At 40.5% G+C, this 17,983-nt stretch overlaps 1 protein-coding gene across 1 annotated transcript in view; it reads right to left on the bottom strand.

Annotated features, from left to right (window-relative positions):
- Positions 1–8,208, bottom strand: part of PDGFC (platelet derived growth factor C) — a 129,739-nt gene extending 121,531 nt beyond the window's left edge. Inside the window, exon 1 of the mRNA XM_061475987.1 lies at positions 7,608–8,208. Coding sequence (XP_061331971.1) covers positions 7,608–7,725 — 118 coding nt within the window. The 5' untranslated portion in view covers positions 7,726–8,208. The remainder of the gene's footprint in view (positions 1–7,607) is intronic.
- Positions 8,209–17,983: the final 9,775 nt, after the last annotated feature.

The following is a 17,983-nucleotide window of genomic DNA, read 5'->3' as shown; positions in this document are numbered from 1 at the left end:
TAAGCTACTCTTCAAATATGACACTCCCTGGTATTTTACACATGGACTTCTTCACAGAAAATTACAACATTGCCGATACGTGCCAAACTGAGTAACAGCTTAAAGATTTAGTATATGAAAACTACGAGAAGGACACCACTCCTTTACCTTTTACTGCCTGAACCTGGTTTGAAGCCCATTTTACCAGTTACTGACCAATTCCCTAATTAACTGCACCATCTAACTGCCATCACAATTCTTACTATGATTTGGAAATAAATTCTGTAAGAAGGTAAGAATATTACAGCAGAAGCATTGCAAAAAGGAATTAAATGTACAGAAAAAACAAGCAGCATTATTTACTTTGCCCATGGCATTCTTTGCTTTTTCTGAGTCAGACAGACTGAACATGTCAAGAAAAGCCACATAAGGGTGATAAGGGAGTTTTAATCCAGCACTCAAAGTTATCACCAGCTACAGTTGAAAGCTTGGAAGACCTCCCATACTTTCCTTTAGTAAAACTGTAGTGTCACAGGGACCGTAAAGGGATAGTTACCCAACTAGCACCACTGTTCTCCTTGAAAACAAGGTTACTAAACAAAGATTTTTACCTCCAGCCTCAGTGCTACAAGAAGCGTAACCAGAGAAAAGCCTCAGCCTCCCTGCCACCACCTTCACCTGGCTTTATATTCAGAAGAGAGTATACCTTGCACTTCATGTGAAGAAACCCATGCAACCGTGATCAAACTGAGCTATGCCTGCACACTATTCCAATAGTTATTGATCCGTTTTAACAAACTCGGCGAGAAATTTACATATTTTGAGCTTTCACGGTGTAGAAGAACAGAGATGCTCTTCGCCCTAAAGAATCTCCTTAAAATGTCTGTTTTTATAATGAGACCTTAAGTAAATTCACCGTGAAGAGCAAGATTAATGAATAATTTATGAGGATTATTTCACAAAAAGGCACACTGCCATGGAAGAAACTGTTACTGGTTACTCCTCTGCAACTCTTCAATTCTCACTACTATAAAAGGATGCCACTACATGATAAATAACCTTTGAACACTTTCTTACGTCATGTGCAAATGCTTTTTCTTCCTGAATCATGTTGGACTGAAGTACATGGGAGGTTAATTCACATTCTTCTTCTCCAGCCCTAAACACCTGCATATGAAAATGGCAATGAGGAAAAAAAAATAAAAGTAGCAACCAGCACCATGAACATCTTCACTGCAGAGTTAACCTGCAGTGAATTATAGCCTCAAATTAGCCCAGCTTGAAAGAGAACAGCCAGGGAAATAGTAAGTCAGCGACTCAAAGAGACGAGTTCTTTTAACATGAGTTGCAGCCAGCTCATGATGGTCTAGTCAGAGAAGGTTGATGGGTGGCACACACAGACAGGGGTTGATGGGTGGCACACGCTAGCAGCACTTCAGAGGAATCCACAGTAACAAGAAGCCAAGCAGCCCATAAGCTCAGTGTAAATGTACAGTCATGCCTATGCAAGGCGAACGCCAAAGTCCAAATTGTGGACACGCTTAACAAAAATGTAGCATTTGGAACAGAACTAATTAAGCTCAGAAGAAAGTAAGTCCCTGCTAACCCTAATGCAGAAGGCCTGCATGAGACCAGGGAATTAAGGGGCTCCCTCCTTTAGCTTACAATAAGTTTTTTAATAGTTCCTATACTCTGTCCATGAGGGTTTGGAGTCCTGCCTTGTCTCATCCAGTCAACTTCTGTAGAAACTGATTAAGTTATGAAAATGGCTAGAAATGCTTTGTCAAAATGGGTATCTTCACATAAAACTGGTTTGTATGGTATAGGATGATGAAATTAAGCCCAAATAATCAAATGTAACACTCAGGATATGTTTATAAAATCTCAGCAGAAGGCTGTCAAGAAATGAAGATCAGAAGACAGATGAACCCCAAGGCTAGGATGTCCATGGATGGAGTCATAAATAAATTTTCCTGGCATTGCCACCTTAAAATAACATCCTACAATTTAATGAAGTCTCTAGAAAAATTTGTATTTTAGCTTCACAATAGCACATTATGCATTTTCACTCACCTACTTAAATAAAAGCATTTCACATTCAAACACAAGCTGAAAAAGTTTTCCCTACAAGGGAATAACAGGGTTGAGTAAGTTTTAAGGTACAATTAGTTTCTCAGGTATTCCAAAACAACAAAGCACTCATAGATACCTAAGTGCTACTAAAACAACTGCATTTCTGCATGTTAGCTCTATTCATTTTCTGTTGTGTAACTTTTGCTAAGTCCCACAGGTTTCAGCTAAAAGGCTACTTATGTATAGGCCAATATCTAAGACACTTGTACACCAGGAAGGGTATTTTCCATGGCACGCACTTTGTGACTAAAAAGCAAAGTCATGGTTCTCTGGTAAAGCCAAGAACTATCTATAAAGCAACTGAAGAGGCTCGTTTCCAGCTATGGGAAGTGGACTTGCACAGAGTGTCCTCCTTCTAGTAATCAGGAACTGCCAGACACAGGAAAAACCAAAAGCAGCAACTACCCAACAGCAACACCCCCCCTTCCCGCCCCAAACCACTCTGCTATAATGAGCAGCCACTGCTATAGGATGCAAACCAGTCCTTTGCTATTACATGGTGACTATGTAATAATTAAATTCAAAGGTTGGGATAAAGTTTTAAGATATAAAAGACATTATGCTTATGTGAAGACAAAGTTCAACATAAGCCCTTTGGCAGTATAGCTGTCAAGTGTTTAAAAGGTATGCCCTGTGTTTCTTCTCCATTATAAAACTCTGTATCTGACTGAAAGACAAACTAAAAACCCCCAGACAACATGACATAAAGCTTTAAAGTCTGTTAAGGCAAAAATAAGATTTTACATGTTTCTCCCTTAAATTCTGCTAAAGATACTTAACAAAGATACAGGAAGGATGGGAAGGATGGAATGACTACATACTTGGGACAAGTAGCAAATGGTCTGTGCTTTTAAGTCCCTTACTTTTGTCTACCAGAAGAAACTGAGGGAAGCAGCAGGACTAAGGAAAAGTCCAAAGCAGCACTCTGCTGAACGACAGCACACAATATGCCAGAAGTCAACTACAAAAGCAGAAAAAATAAATCTAAAGCTATCTTCCACTGCTATTTACTGCAGTGTTGAAGAGCTTCTCTAACTTGCCACAAGCTTTTGCTTAAAGTCGAAAGAGGATGTGGTGTAATTCTTCACTTTCCAGGAAAAGGGCCTTAAAACATTTCAAAACAAGCCTTGGACTAAACAGAAATAGATTAAACTTGAGAAAAATTGCACTGCTATCAAGTTTCCCTTTAGATGACACGTGCTCATATTTTATACTTCCTCATCTTCTCGAAATGAAGAAAATTGCTGCTGCCCAGCAGCAGTCAACAGACTGTAGTGGCACTCATCAATTCAAGAAGAGTCAGCGGAGGTGGCGTGTATTCCCACTGCTTTAAAGTACGCTGGTTTATATGAGATAATTTTGCAGTCAAATGACTGCACTCGAGCAAAAGCATCAACATTCCCATCTGCAAGAATTCAATGGATGGCATCACTTGGACATCCACAGCTTCTTTCAGCTGTTCAGCCTGAGTCAAATGACCTTAATCAGAAATTCTACTGTCCCCATCCCTGAATAATCTGGAAGCTCCCTCTGGAGATATATGAACCTGGAAATCCTCTTGGTGGCTGTGAGGAGGTGCTGAGGCCACACACATGCCAACATGATGAGAGAAGCTTCCTCTGGCACTTCAGTTCCAGCTGTAGTCACCAACTTTTCCCAAGGATAGCCTGAGATACACAAGTAACTTAAAAGAAAGATCTGTCAAAAGCTACACCATCACCAGTACATTACCTGTGCTGCAGGATTAACAGAAATCAAGTAAATGCTTTGATTTTCTAAAATTTACTTCAGCAACTCTATTTACTGCTGCTCATTTACTCTTGAAACTGCCTGCAGGAAAGTTAATCTCTCTCAACTGCTTGGTCCTGGTGAGTTGCTAACTGACCTCAGTTTCTTGGCTTTCTGAAGCCATGCACTGCTCCATTTAAATGCACATGCCACATAAGCTATACACATCATTGCACCCAAAAATGGGGGGGGGGTATTTTCTGTAAAGATATCCTCATCTTTCTCACAGAAATCAGAATAGCTGACAGCTCAGCAAAATTACTTTAAAAATTTATCACATCCTGTCCTAAGACAGCCAAGGAAAGAGGACTTAGATTCTCTTACCATTTCATGTTGTAATCAAATCTAAATTAAACTAATAATATCAAATAAGCAGGCATGCTCAGACCCCCAGAGTTAAGTCATTAGAATCGTCATTCACAATACTTCATTGACCAACAGCTCCCTCAGAGATTTCCCAAACTACAGAAACAAGATGAAGATATAAAACCAGCAGTCAAAAGTAGATTCAAAACCAGCCAGAACTATAATAGAAGAAACAAGTAAATCATACAAGTAATCAAACTCAATATGCAAGAGATACAGTTTTCTCCTCAAAAGATAACGAGTGATGAATTTTTCTTGACTCTACTTCAGTACGGAAAAACGGTAATAAGTACATCAGACAGCCATAAGAGAACTGATAAAGCCACCTAAGTATGAAAAACCCTTCAAAGCATAATCTGCTTTTCAACATGACAAAGAATAGTGGATATTAAATCTACTCAGATAAATGGGAGCCATCACTACATACACCATTTACTGCTACTTCAGCTTCCATAAATTGTTGCAAAAACTTCTTTGATCCTCTAGATGAGTATTTACTCAGTTAACAAAATAAAAACATTAATATGAATTTATCAAAGAAATCACATAAAAACCCTTACTGTCAAGCAGAGTTACAAATACAACCTGTTCTTAAAGAAAATCTGAATGTAACTGAGGGCCAGTAAATACAAGGAGGTAGTTTTAAGCGGTTTCAAATGGAGCTACACTGGCCCCGCAACAACCATCACACTGAATTCCTAGAAGGTGGCAGCAAAATACTGTGTTCTAAGAATACCCAACTTACAGTTACAAAGAAATATTTACACTAGGAAATTTCCACCTAAAATGACACTCCATATACACGAGAAACAAGAGAACTCCTTATGGCTACATCTAGAAAATAAATTGAGTCAAACTCATAATTTCGAAGTTAATAATCACTTAGCTAATAAATAAACATCATTTATGAAAAAAAAAATCCCCAAGCACATGCTTACCCTTTGTAACACAAGCAATCCTATCGATTTAATAACTGCTCATAGACATCTTCAGTATCACCTTGAAGCAATAGCTACAGCACCCACGTGTGCAGCTGAGTAACACTGTAATCCATTCTACTGCAAAAAATTTTGGCCATTTAGCAGTTTTACAAATAGAGGTCAGATTTTTTATTTGTAGAATGCATGAGTGAAAAATCTCCCTCTCTCCTGACCAAAGATTATTTGGCATGTGAACAGCAATAGCTCATTCTCATACTCTAGAGAATTTTAACCTGCCTCTAGCTAAAAGCTATACAATCTTTAGATTGCAGCAGAGTGTAAAAATCACCCTAATTAAATCAAGTAAGAACTGGTTTGACCAGTGTTACTGATCCCCCAAATAATTAAAATCATTTAAGAAAAGTCAAGGGTTGGTACTTAGTTATACCTAAACTTGTGCTAATTTTTAAAGTAAGTTTTGCAATTGAACAACTAGAAAGCAAACTTCATGTAAGCTATAAGAACCTCCTGGAGTGTTGTAAGTGTAAAGTACCATGGAACACAGTTTCAGGGCATGTTAAAAAAATATAATTCTCCCAGCTTTGCATTTGTTCTAAGATGTAGTGACTGTCTTGGAGCATGCCAAATTGCACTACAAACCAGTTGAAGCCTGACCTAAGACAGCTGCATTTCTGATATATGTGAATAGAATCTAGTCTGTGTTGTCACATATACTTACTTACTTACATCAGTTTTGCTTCTATGCCATACGATCTACCTTTCACACTGTTGTGCTTCCCATTGTTGGACCCTGGAGGCCCTTCAGGGCCCAGCTGCCTTATGCTGTAACAGACCCTGTAACAAATCTCCTAGGGCAGATTGACAGCATAGCAGGTTTCTTTCCAGTTCTGATGAAGTTAAACCACAGCAATGGTGATCCTCCGTGTGTCAACTGGCTTCATATGCACTCCATGCAAATTTAACAGAAGGCACCATAACAGCATGAGACTTCAGTATATTAGTGCCAAGTCTATTTTGTTTCAAACTGGTGCCCTAAAGCCTGTAACTGCCAGGTAAGCAGGGAAGGGGTAGAAAGTGAGTGATTTCTCACACAGAGCAGATAATTTCCTGTACTGTGCACAAAGTCTGATTGGTTTCCTGTCAGAATAGCTGGGTCTCTGAGCCTTTTGATCACTTTCCTCTGGGCCTTCACAGTTGCTCTGATTAGAGATTGATCCCCATGCTGCTCTTTGATCAGCAACTCTGGCAATCCGCAGGTGCCATATATCATCACATTAGCAGGCCACAGCAGTATTAATCTCCCCCTGCTAAATTTGCTAGTGCACTGCATATTCTACCTATTCAAAGCACTGGCAGTGGTCTCAAACTTTGCTTTCTATTAAAAGATATGACGTATATCTGGGGAGTCCCAAGTTCAAAGTTGAGAGAATTGAATTAGCCTCAAAACTGTGTTTCTGCTTTATTTCATTACGGTTCAGAGAGTTTTGAGAGCTCCCAGCTCACCCTTTTGTGTTGGTTTGTGCCCAGGGAGAAAGCTTGCTCTAGCTGACATGCAAAGTACTCAATTTTTCAAACCACCCCTCCCCATACATTAAGCACCAGGGTTTCCATGAATGCATGCTAACGGCCTTAATTTTAGATATTCTACACTAAGTGTGGTTTCATGCAGTATATAACGTTTCAGTTTGTAAAATATTCTTTAAAATTACTTCATAATAGCAGATCAAGAGGAAAGGCGCTTAAAAATCTGAATAATGTAAATCATATGGAGTTCAGAGGCTAAGCAAATTACACACCCCGAAGCTGCCCTTGCTGTATGAAAGGAGTCTTTCTCCAGCTCCGCGCAGCCCCGGCCCAAGGGAACTTGCATTTGAGAGTTTTCTAAACATTTCAGGTACACTTGAAAGTTGAAAGTAATTCTCATTTCCTATGCAGGATTAGCTCGTTTCCAGCCCGCACAAAATACCACTCATTCAAGCACAGACACCCCCCCCAACACACACACACACACACCCCCCCCCCCACCAGCTAAGCATTTAGGGCACAAAGGTGAGCGGGTTCTTGCTTTGGGGGGAGAAGCGACGGTGGGGGGTCATTTTGCACCTCCGACGGCAGAGGAGAGAGGCTCCGAGCTCCCTGCCGACCGCGAACCGCTGCCCTTTTACCCACAGCACACCCCTGACGGCGGCGGCCGACCCCCAGCTGCCGAGCCCCAGTCGCTCTGCCCGGCTCCTCGGCTCCCCCTCCCGCGGCCGCGCTCACTCCGCGGCGCCGGGCAGCCCCGCAAACCAGAGAGCTCATCGCTGCTCCGCTCCGCGCCGGCCGGGCGCCTGCCCCCGCCCTGCCCCGGGCTACCCGCCGGCAGCGGCAGCGGCAGCGGCGGGAGCTGCTACTCCTTACCATTCTGCTCCTTGGCGCCGGAGAAGCCGAACTTGCTGCTGAGGTCGGACTCCGCGGCGGCCCCCTGCCTCCGGCCGGCCAGGGCAGATGTCAGCAGGAGCAGCCCGAGGAGGAGCATTGGGCCGACGGGGCGAGGGGCTCCGGCACTGCAGGCACTGGTGGCGCGGCACCGAGGCCCGGGCGTCTCTCAGCAGCGCCCGGCGCGGGCTGCGCCGCTGGGGAGAAGGCAGCACTGAGCCTGCTCTGGCAGCAGAGAATTGCAGGGTAGTTTCCACATAATCCCATCCAAAACTTTTTCCTAGAGCCCTTTTCTGTGTCTCCAGGTTTTGTTTTTCTTTGGGTTTTTTTTTTCTCTCTCTCTTAAAAAAAATAAAAAAAATAAAGAAGGATCAAAGCAAAATCTGGACCCAGACCAGCTTCCCAAGGACTAAACAATCCGGGGTCGTGCCGGGCGGGAGCCGGGTCTGGTGCGGGCGCGGGGCGCGCAGAGGGGCCGGCTGAGGCGAGGGGGATCGGGGCCGGTGCTGCCGCGGAGGAGCGCGCACCTGTCAGCCGGCGGCGGGACGAGGGAGGGCGCAGGGGAGAGGGGCGGGCCGGCCGTCGGGGCGGGCTGTCGGGAGGGCAGGCCGCGCTCCCACTGAAGTACCTTCCGCGCTCGCGACTTGGGGTCTGTGCTGCCAAGTGGGGCCGCGCCACTCGGCTCTCCTCGTCCGCCAGCGATCCCCTCGCGGCGAACGCGGCACCTGGCGCGGCTGTTTACACCCCGGGAAGGGGGGCAGAAGAGGCTAGCGGGGCAGTCCGCGGCCGCTGCCCCGTCTCTCACGGCCAAATGGCGGCGCAACAGGTGTTGGGGTGAGGGTACGTGGGCTGCCTCAAGAGGTTCTTCCCCGCAGGGGGCTGAGGCAGTTCGCTTACCGCCGCCCCAGACCCCGGCTGCCTCACGAAAGGGCACCCCTCACCCGGTGAGGAACTGAGGTCACTGTGGTCCGGGGCCAACTTCTGGGTTTGGTAATTAGGGTGAGACGTGGTGCTGGCTTCCCGGTATTTGTTTTCTGGGTTGTTATCCTGGTAATCGGGTTTGTGCTTGACAATTTGATGCTTAGTTAAACATTTCATCTGCAGCATGACCTTGGTACTGGGGACTAAAACACGGGGAGGAAGGTTTATAAAGTCTCTGGATGTAGGGTTTTGGCTACCCTAAAATGAGACCTCTAGCATTTACATGAACAGATGGAAACACAGGTTCAACTTTCTATAACTGTCCCTCTCTTGCTGAAATACTGTGCAGTGCTCAGTGAGGTGGTACCCTTAAAGGAGGCACGGCTGGGTTTCTTTTTGCTGTTTCACCAGAGATCACAACTACGTTTATGGCAAGGAGTATACCCCTGTTAATGCTGGTGAGGACTGAAAGGATAGCTGATACTCCACACCAATTAAGATGGTGCTGTGTTCAAGCTTCTCTACTGGAGCTGGTGTTTCTAGATTACTTGGAAGAGGGTTTGAACCATGACTACGTGATGGGTCTGGGTAACTAAGCACTAGATACTAGATAGACCACCCTGTCATAATCACTGTCTGTGCAAGATACACAAGAGAGAAACTGAGCCTGCATTGCTGGAGTCCTGAGCACACACTATATAAAATTCTTATCCTTTGACCTAGCTCTTTCCATTATATAACTGAGCTGTTTCTTTGCTTCAGCCAAAGTAACCCTTGAGACAGTGATAAACATCCCCTCTGTTCCTAATAAGTGACATATTTCTAGTAGCAACTGAAAGCTGTCCAGCCAAGCTGGGCCGTCTTCTGAAAGGCAGACTTGGAGCATACCACAAATAGCAACCCTTCCCTTACAGAGCATGAAGAAAGAAATGTACTGCACAAAGCAGACTATGTGCTTACTTTTATTATTGTTGCCATGATTATTATTTTTCAGGTTTCACAGTTGTTATTTTTAAATAGAAATAAAGAAATAGAAATAAAAATGCTGATTACGAGCTGTGGAGGGTTTTAATCAAATAAATGAAGTATTGCACTATAACTTAACCTTCCCTGTCTGAGATTTTATGGGATTCTTTGTATTTTGGGGAACTGATGACAAGTTCCCTCTGAAAAACCTGGATCTAATGTCTCTCACTGTGCACGTGAAAAGTAAAGCATCTGATGTCTCCCATAGCTTTTAAAAATCTAGGCTTCATCAGACCAATGTTTCATCTGGAGGTGCTGGAGCATGTCTAAAGAAGGGCAACAAAGCTGGTGAAGGGTCTAGAGCACATTTTGTGAGAAGCAGATGAGGAGGAACTCGGGTTGTGTAGCCTAAAGATAAGAAGGTCAAGTGGGACCTTATCAGTCTCTACCTGAAAGGAGGTTGTAGCGATGTGGTGGGTGTCAGTCTCTTCTCACAAGTAGCAAGAGACTGGACAAGAAGAAATGACTTCAAGTTGTGCCAGGAGAGGTTTAGGTTGGATATTAGGAAACATTTCTTCATGTAGTCAGGCACTGGAACAGGCTGCCCAGGGAAGTGTTTGAGTCACCATCCCTGGAGGTATTTAAAAGACATGTAGATGTGGCAGTTAGGGACATGGTTTAGTGGTGGACTGGGCAGTGGTAGGTTAGTGGTTGGACTGGATGATCTTGCAGGTCTTTTCCAGCCTAAATGATTCTATGATGATATGATCCTTGCATTCACTTTTCAAAGGAAAATGCAAGAACCCCCATAGTGGATGAATGTGGAATAACAGTGCCAGGAGAGGAAGCTTTCATTCTAAACCTCCTGTAATAAAAGGTCAGGATATATTTTTGATCATTAAGGCTCTACTGCTTTTCAGAAATGCTTTTGTTGTTATTCCCATCTGAAATACTGTGTGCAGTAATCCCTATCCTTACAAGCATCCTGTCTTCTTTGAAATTTATGCTAAGCATTTATCACCAACTTTGCCCATTTTAAATGGCTCTCCAGCTTCATCCAGATATATGTATGTGTTTAAATTAGGAAAAAGGTAAATATAAACAACTTCTCTACCTATTTCTGTGTTATAGCCCTATCACATCCCTTCCCAGATAGGCATTTTTGCTATATTTTTAATGTGAATATCTACATACCTCTAAGCTTTTCAGAGTCCCATCTGTTTTCATTACTTTTTACTTGGGCTGGGACAGAACGTGACATTCCAGTGAAGGCCTAATCTTAACATATATAGTGAAGAGACAACATTTTATTGTCTTATATTGTCTTTTATTGTATTTCTTATGCATGCCTTTCTCTTTTTATTTGATCTACTTATTCAATGATCCACAGAAGTATTGCCATTTTTTAAATATTCTGAATGGTTAGATAACTATGACAAACTAATGTCTGTGTGCTTCAGATCATTCCTGCTAGTGCACATTGCACTGCCAATACCAAATTTCACATGGGGCTACAGTGTTAATGTCTCTAAGTTTCTGGTGACTCCAGTGCCTGATACACATTTTTCTGGATGTTGTTAAGACTTACCTGTATTTTGCTACCACAACGTTCACATTCTTTTTTACATCCATAATAAATATTTTTAAATACACAAAGCTTTGTATTGCTAACATTTCTCTGTGCTGAGAATTGCTCTTCAGTCTTCATCTTTTGTACCAGTCACCACACCATATCTCATCTCACAACTACTTAGTTAACACTATATAGTCTTTTTGATGGTGTATCAAAGGTGTTTCTTTCCAAAGGTTTTGTAATATAGTCTGTAATAAAGATGTGTATCACATATTCTTTAATTTAAATATTGCAAGAGACTTCTCCATTAACCGCCATCTTCAAATAGTTTGAGACACAGACTGTTCTGTAGGATAGCCATGCTCATTTGACACATTTTCAGATCGGTTTGTGACTCTGTTTTTTTCATCATATTCATTTAGAACTTTTTTAAGCAGTTTTTATTGTACTTGGATAAAATTTGAATTATCTGGAGTATCCCACAGGAATTTATTGTTACTGAGACCTAGCCACCAGAGAAGGCAGTGGAAATTTGGCCTGTTAGGACATCAGAGACTTCCTACTCTGGTGACGTATAGCTTTTGTACTCCTGAACTATAAATGTCCTTGAAATGAAAAGGCTTTTTCTGTGATTATTATTGACTTAAAATATACATACATACACAATTTCCATGAACTTCTCTTACACGGACAAAAAGAACTCCCCTCGCTGAAGTCAAAATAACATCATCAGAGCACTGACAGAGGTGGACAGTTTACACACACTCTAGCCCTAGTCCCTTCACCACTTTACAAAAACAAAGATTCCCCACAGTTACTTGTGGAAGTGGGCTGGGATTAGCATTGGTTTTCACAGACTGCCCTTTATGATCTGACCTGGTACCAAGAGATCTTGACTGTCTTCAGGGGTCTGTAGATATCCCAAGCAAGTTCTGCAAGGAAGCATAATATTTCCTTTTCGTACATGATGTCTCCTCTCCTGAGGTGTAATGAGGTGAGGAATACAGTATTTGGGGGTAAAACAGGAAAAGGCTGAGATATAAATCCATTTTTATGCATGATGGACAACCAAAGGGAAATGCTTCTGGACATGTGTAGCTCCACAAAAGCAATTATTTCTGCCAAATTTATGTCTCAAAAGAGTTAGTAGGTATTTATGTACCTTTGCAAGATTAGGACCAGTGTTAGGAAAAGACAGATTCCATTCTCTCCTCATGGCTTGTTTCACTTCCTAGTATGAATGGGGAAAAAAAAGGAATTGATACTTACGTACTTTTATATTCTCATGTATTCTGAATGTACCTGTATAATCCTTGTGAGTTCATATTAAAGAAATCAAAATATTTTGCAAACCTTAGCATGTAATGTAAAACTAATAAATATCTGCTCATCCTAACACTTGGGCAAATGTGCAAGGTGCTCTTGATATCAGTGTAGTAATGTGAATTAGTTGCTGGTATAACAGGGTTGAGGTTTAAATGCTTATGTTGACATTATGGAGTTACTTTTAACCGGGCAATGTCTTAAGCAGTTATTAAGTATTATGTTTGCACAAAGTCTTTTACAGATAAGTGATCAATATGAAAACAGAAACTGCATTAGAAACACTGTCTTTTAGAAAAGCATATTCTGCTCTCATGATCACAGAGCAATAGAAAAATAGACATTTGTGCAAATAAACATGATTTCTTGTAATCTTACTAATGTGAAGAGGCTGCGTATGGAATTGACCAGAAAATCATTCCTGTATTAGAAAGTACTCTTGTAAATGAGGTAGCACTAAATTTTAGTATTTCAGGTTTAATATTCATTCCTACTGAATTTGTAAACGAGTTGAAGATTTGTGGTCCTGTTTCTATCTTACATTCAAAAATACATTGAAGAAAAAGTCCCACAAGGCTTCAATTATGTTGATGCTTATACAGTGTGGACTGAGCAAACACAACCAGACAAGAAGGTGCTCTGAACATGCTTTGGTCACTTGAATCACAACTCTAAATAAAATGCCATTTCTGTTTTGCAAATCTAAAATGAGACTTGGTACTTATAAATACACCTGAAGATAAGCTTTTGAATGCAGGCTTCTAATCCTATTGATGTTGTTCTGCTCAATATTGCATAGCTTAAACAATAAGTTTTCAAATTGACTCAAACATTTGAGAACCAAAGTCCTTACTGTACTTTTGTGTGATTTCTACTTACAAGCATTGCTTTAGAGCAGTCACATTTAATAATTCTAATTATTTTGTCAACTACATACATGTACACAGTGCAAGCTACATGCCAATGCAACTTGACTTTAGGTAGGCATAACAGGAAGGAGGCCCACTAGAGGTCTCCCAAACTATTTAAAATAATGCTACTTCTGGCACCTGGTAGCTCACTGGGGTCTTGATAAGCTTCCAAAGTTAATATGTAAAAAAGGAACATAGCTAAATCATTTAGGCCCTGTAACATGTTTGCTAAACTTAGTGTGGACTATGCATCTTGAAGTCAGTATTTTTCCATGGCGTATGTAGGAGTGCTCTGGGTGCACATGTACTCTCTCAAGGCATTCACTTTCTTCTGTATTCATTCAGTATAGAACACTCCTATAATCTCTAAGAGTTACACTGCAGTTCAGATGCCCCTCAGTATTCAAATGTATATGCTCTTAAGAACACACTTGAGTAAGTGCATGAACGACTACTGTGCCCAGATGACAGGCTTGCTTAGGTACACATCAAATAGCTTATTTATGACTATGTGTGCAATGGTTTTGCTTCTGTCAGAAGCCAGATAAGTTTCCTGGCTGCTTTTTAACCAGAATGACATCACCAATAATGTCTTCAGTTCTATCAATATGCATGAAATTCTGCAAGAGAACTATGAGATGATAATCAATGGCAAGAGATGTGCCACAAAAAATGTCCTTCTTATCCAGACTAAATGTAAACATACCTACTGGCTTGTCTGCTACATACCCTAATGTAAACATACCTACTGGCTTGTCTGCTACATCAGTTATGACATTTTCCCCGGGTCTCTCTTATTTCAATCTATGGTGCGTACATCTGCTTATTGACAAAATCTACCTTTGAATGAGGCAGCTTCCCTGCTCCACATTGCATGGAGCCAACTGGAGAGAATGTATGCTAACAATTCAGCTGAATATAGGCTTGGCATCATCTACAGAAGCACACCAAAGTTTTATTCAGGCCATCTGGAGCATTCCCAGAGAAGAGGCAAAGAGCTTCCAAGGAACTGATCTGTAAAATTTAAGACTTTACTGATCATGTGCAAATTGTAATTTTCCAAGTTTCTTGAATTTGAGTAATTTATGTAAAATAAAAAAGCAGCAGGCACATGTTCACCATAATAGTTAATGTCACTTTCTAAAACCTGGAATCAGTAAAAATCTGGAAAAAAGCTTTAACATGGGGGGCATAGAAAATCATAAACACTGAGTCTCTCATCATTCACAGAACTATCTGAATCATTTTGGCAGAAATAAGGTTCAAGATGGAACTTGGAGGCTTTCATCCCATGCATTTTTCCACAATCAGAAATAGGAAAACTCTTTGAAAATATAAAGTCAGCTTAGTAGACAGCAACAGTTCTAATATTTTTAGAAATCTTTAACAGACCTCATTTAAACCCTCCATTTATTAATATGTTTTAAAAGCAGGTATAGATTCTACAGGATTTTTTTTTTTTTCCATGAGAAAAAATGTTATTGACAAGGGTTTAGGAGCTTAATTCTACCAAATTCTTTCTGCCCATTCTTCTTCATAAATATAGCTAGAATTTCTGTAGATTATAAATATATTAGAATAATATGAGATAGTGAAGAGCTCTGCAGAAGAACATAGTCAAAAGCCTACTTTATTATTAATATTTCAAATCCTACATTAGTTTTTATATCTAGAGATCCAGGTAATGCTGCAGCAAACTTAAAAAGGGACTCAAGGACTGCCAGTTGGACAGGAGTATAAAGAATGTACAAATGATAGATTATTCATACCAGTAAATTCTCATTGTTATTTCCTTGCCAATCCACTGAATGGAAATATACTACAAAGGAAAATAATTTTAAAGATTTTTCCAGTAATTTTTCAAGCCTGTCCCACTATTAATCACTGGAGTTCACGTCATCCAGTTAAGAATGCACAATATTCCAAAGTATTGCCAACATTTTTCTTTATTGATCAAACACTGGCATCAAATCACAGTATTTCATTCCTCAACACTGTGAAAAAATAAGAATTCAGCTTCACTACCATCTGGATCACAGATCATCCCATAAAATGTACTCAGGTTGACAGTAGTTCTTTGAAGTACGTATTTCATATTATGTTTCTGATGCTGTTATGTGTTGTGCCCTGTCACAATCTATCTATTTTGAAAAGAATACCACTCCATTAATGTTTGAATTTGTAAAAAATACCATGTTCTTTTTAGACAATAATCTGTATCTAGTTAGGTATTTAGAGTGGATTTGTAGACATAAACCATGATACTGTTGTTCCCCAGTGCTCCCTCAGCCTGCTGGTCACTGTCAACAGTTTTCAACTTAACCAGGAGCTGAAAGTGCTGGAGAAGAGAAGGCTGCATGGAGACCTCATAGCAGCCTTCCAGTACCTGAAGGGGGGCTATAAGGATGCTGGGGAGGGACTCTTCATTAGGAACTGTAGTGACAGGACAAGGGGCAACAGGTTCAAACTTAAACAGCGGAAGTTCAGGTTAGATATAAGGAAGAAGTTCTTTACTGTGAAGGTGCTGAGGCACTGGAATGGGTTGCCCAAGGAAGTTGTGAATGCTCCATCCCTGGCAGCATTCAAGGCCAGGTTGGACAGAGCCTTGGGTGACATGGTCTTTTCGGGTGCAACTCAGCACCTCATCGGATTAGGCTCCCATTCAGAAAGCACATCAGCAATGCCCAGAATGAATTGTGTGAATAGGGGTGGACCTGAAGAAGCCCTTAATCAGTGCAAAATATGAATGTTATTACAAGGACATATTTTGAAAGTGTAAACCACTTTTGAGATGATAGTTCTTAATCTACACAAAGAGTGCTAATCTAAATGGATTTGTAGGATCAGATTCCTAATCCTGCCCACTACACTATTGGATGAGAGCCTAAAACTCTTCTGCATGAGGAGTGCTATCACACACATAGAATGCGTAAGCCTGTTCATGCCTAAATAAAGCAAATATGACTTGATCCTCTATAGCTCAGCACATTTCAGTCCTGTGAACCACTGAACTGAGAAATGTTAATTCCATTATATTCATTATAAAATTTTTAAAAAAGCGCTAATAAAGAGTGCTGTGGCCTTTATGTAACAGGAAATTAATGAGAAAGTTCAACAGTGGGTTCTCTGCATTCAATTCAACTGTCCTGTCTACAGCCTGATGAATTAATTTTGATCTTTTTGGTTGAAGGATATAATGACAGCTCTGTTTTGTGTGACACACCTGGCCATGATCAGGTCATCCTGAGAGCTGGGTAAAGCTACAGACACTGAGCTACTGCCTTTTTTGTGGTCTAGTTTTTATCTCCCTCTTCAGTGTTCAGGAAATAATTCTTTGTCACCCATCTTCCTCTTAACTGCATGCCTGTGTACTTATTATTGCCTACAATAATATTTGTCATATAACCCCATTTGTTATGTTTCATATATTTCAAGAAGTTTTGTGTGTGGTTAAGTTTTAATAGGTGACTATAGTGATAGCTTTTGCATGAGTGTCTTATATCTTACGAAAGCAGTAGGAATTTTACTTTGATAAAGGCAACAGAGGACAGCCAGTTGACTATCCATTTTATCCTAGTGTATATGCTGTAGTGCAGCTGATGGATAGAGAAATCACTGCTGGTTTTGTAGTAGAGACTATTATTTTGAGACAAATTATTATTTTAAGGTAATAATCTCTTCTACCAGTTTTAGAAGCATGGATCATATTTATTCTGCCAGTGTTAATAGATGCTCATATTTATGAGAGAGCTGTTTCTGAGGGCAATTCAGCCAAATTACGACTACTTTAGCCACTGAAAGATCATTTAGTCATCAGGCTCTTTCTTTCTACAAACCATGGGCAGTTAAACATCCTTGTACTACAAGCACCCAGTTATTGTAAATGCACTTTTAACACCTGCAATTTTAGTTGAGATTAATATATGACTTTAAGAAATTTAGAGAGATTAATGCTAATTGAATAGATAAGAAGAATGTTATTCATTGCACAGACTAATTTAAAACTGCTAATCCAGTTATCAGACTGAAGTCAGATTTGTTGTATCAGTTCTATGCGAATATTATGGTATTAAGAATAGCTGCTTCATGTTGAAACAGTGGAAAAATCTAAATGCTTTTTGAAAACCTGTTCCATTTCTTTTTCCAAGGTTGTTAGTTTTGATTTGTAGGGGTTTTATCTAATACTAAGGGCATTTCTTTTGCAGGACAAAGTGCATTAATAACTTAGGGCAGTATTATGAGTTATTTTAGGTAAATCTGCTCATGGAACAATGTTTACAGCTGCTAAGTAATACTATTTTCATTTTCAAGGTTATTAAATCAGGTTCTAACTTGTAATGGCACCATACAAACAAAATAAGCAATATTATAAACTATACAATATTTTGAAAATTAATAAGCTTGGGAATCTGTCAAGTATTCAGTGTATAAAATAAACATTCATGCCTCACTTTGCAGATGTGAACTTGCTTATTTTAATATATAGCAGGTTGCAACATCCAGAAGGAAACAAAAGACCTTCCAGCAACACATTCCCTTTTCTGTAGTCACTCATCACTCATCCCTGGTATATCAGGGACAGAAAGTGAAGAACCACCATGTGACATCTAACATAGATGCACTAAGAACTGCTGAAACAGCTGCAAAAATGAAAGCAGAATGCA

The sequence above is a fragment of the Pezoporus flaviventris genome, unplaced genomic scaffold, assembly GCF_033815535.1.
Source record: "Pezoporus flaviventris isolate CSIRO_AGI_PZ_B2104156 unplaced genomic scaffold, CSIRO_AGI_Pfla_v1 ptg000002l, whole genome shotgun sequence".
NCBI lineage: Eukaryota > Metazoa > Chordata > Aves > Psittaciformes > Psittacidae > Pezoporus > Pezoporus flaviventris.
Note: the sequence above shows the minus strand (reverse complement) of the source record. Positions and strands in the feature narration are given on the sequence as shown.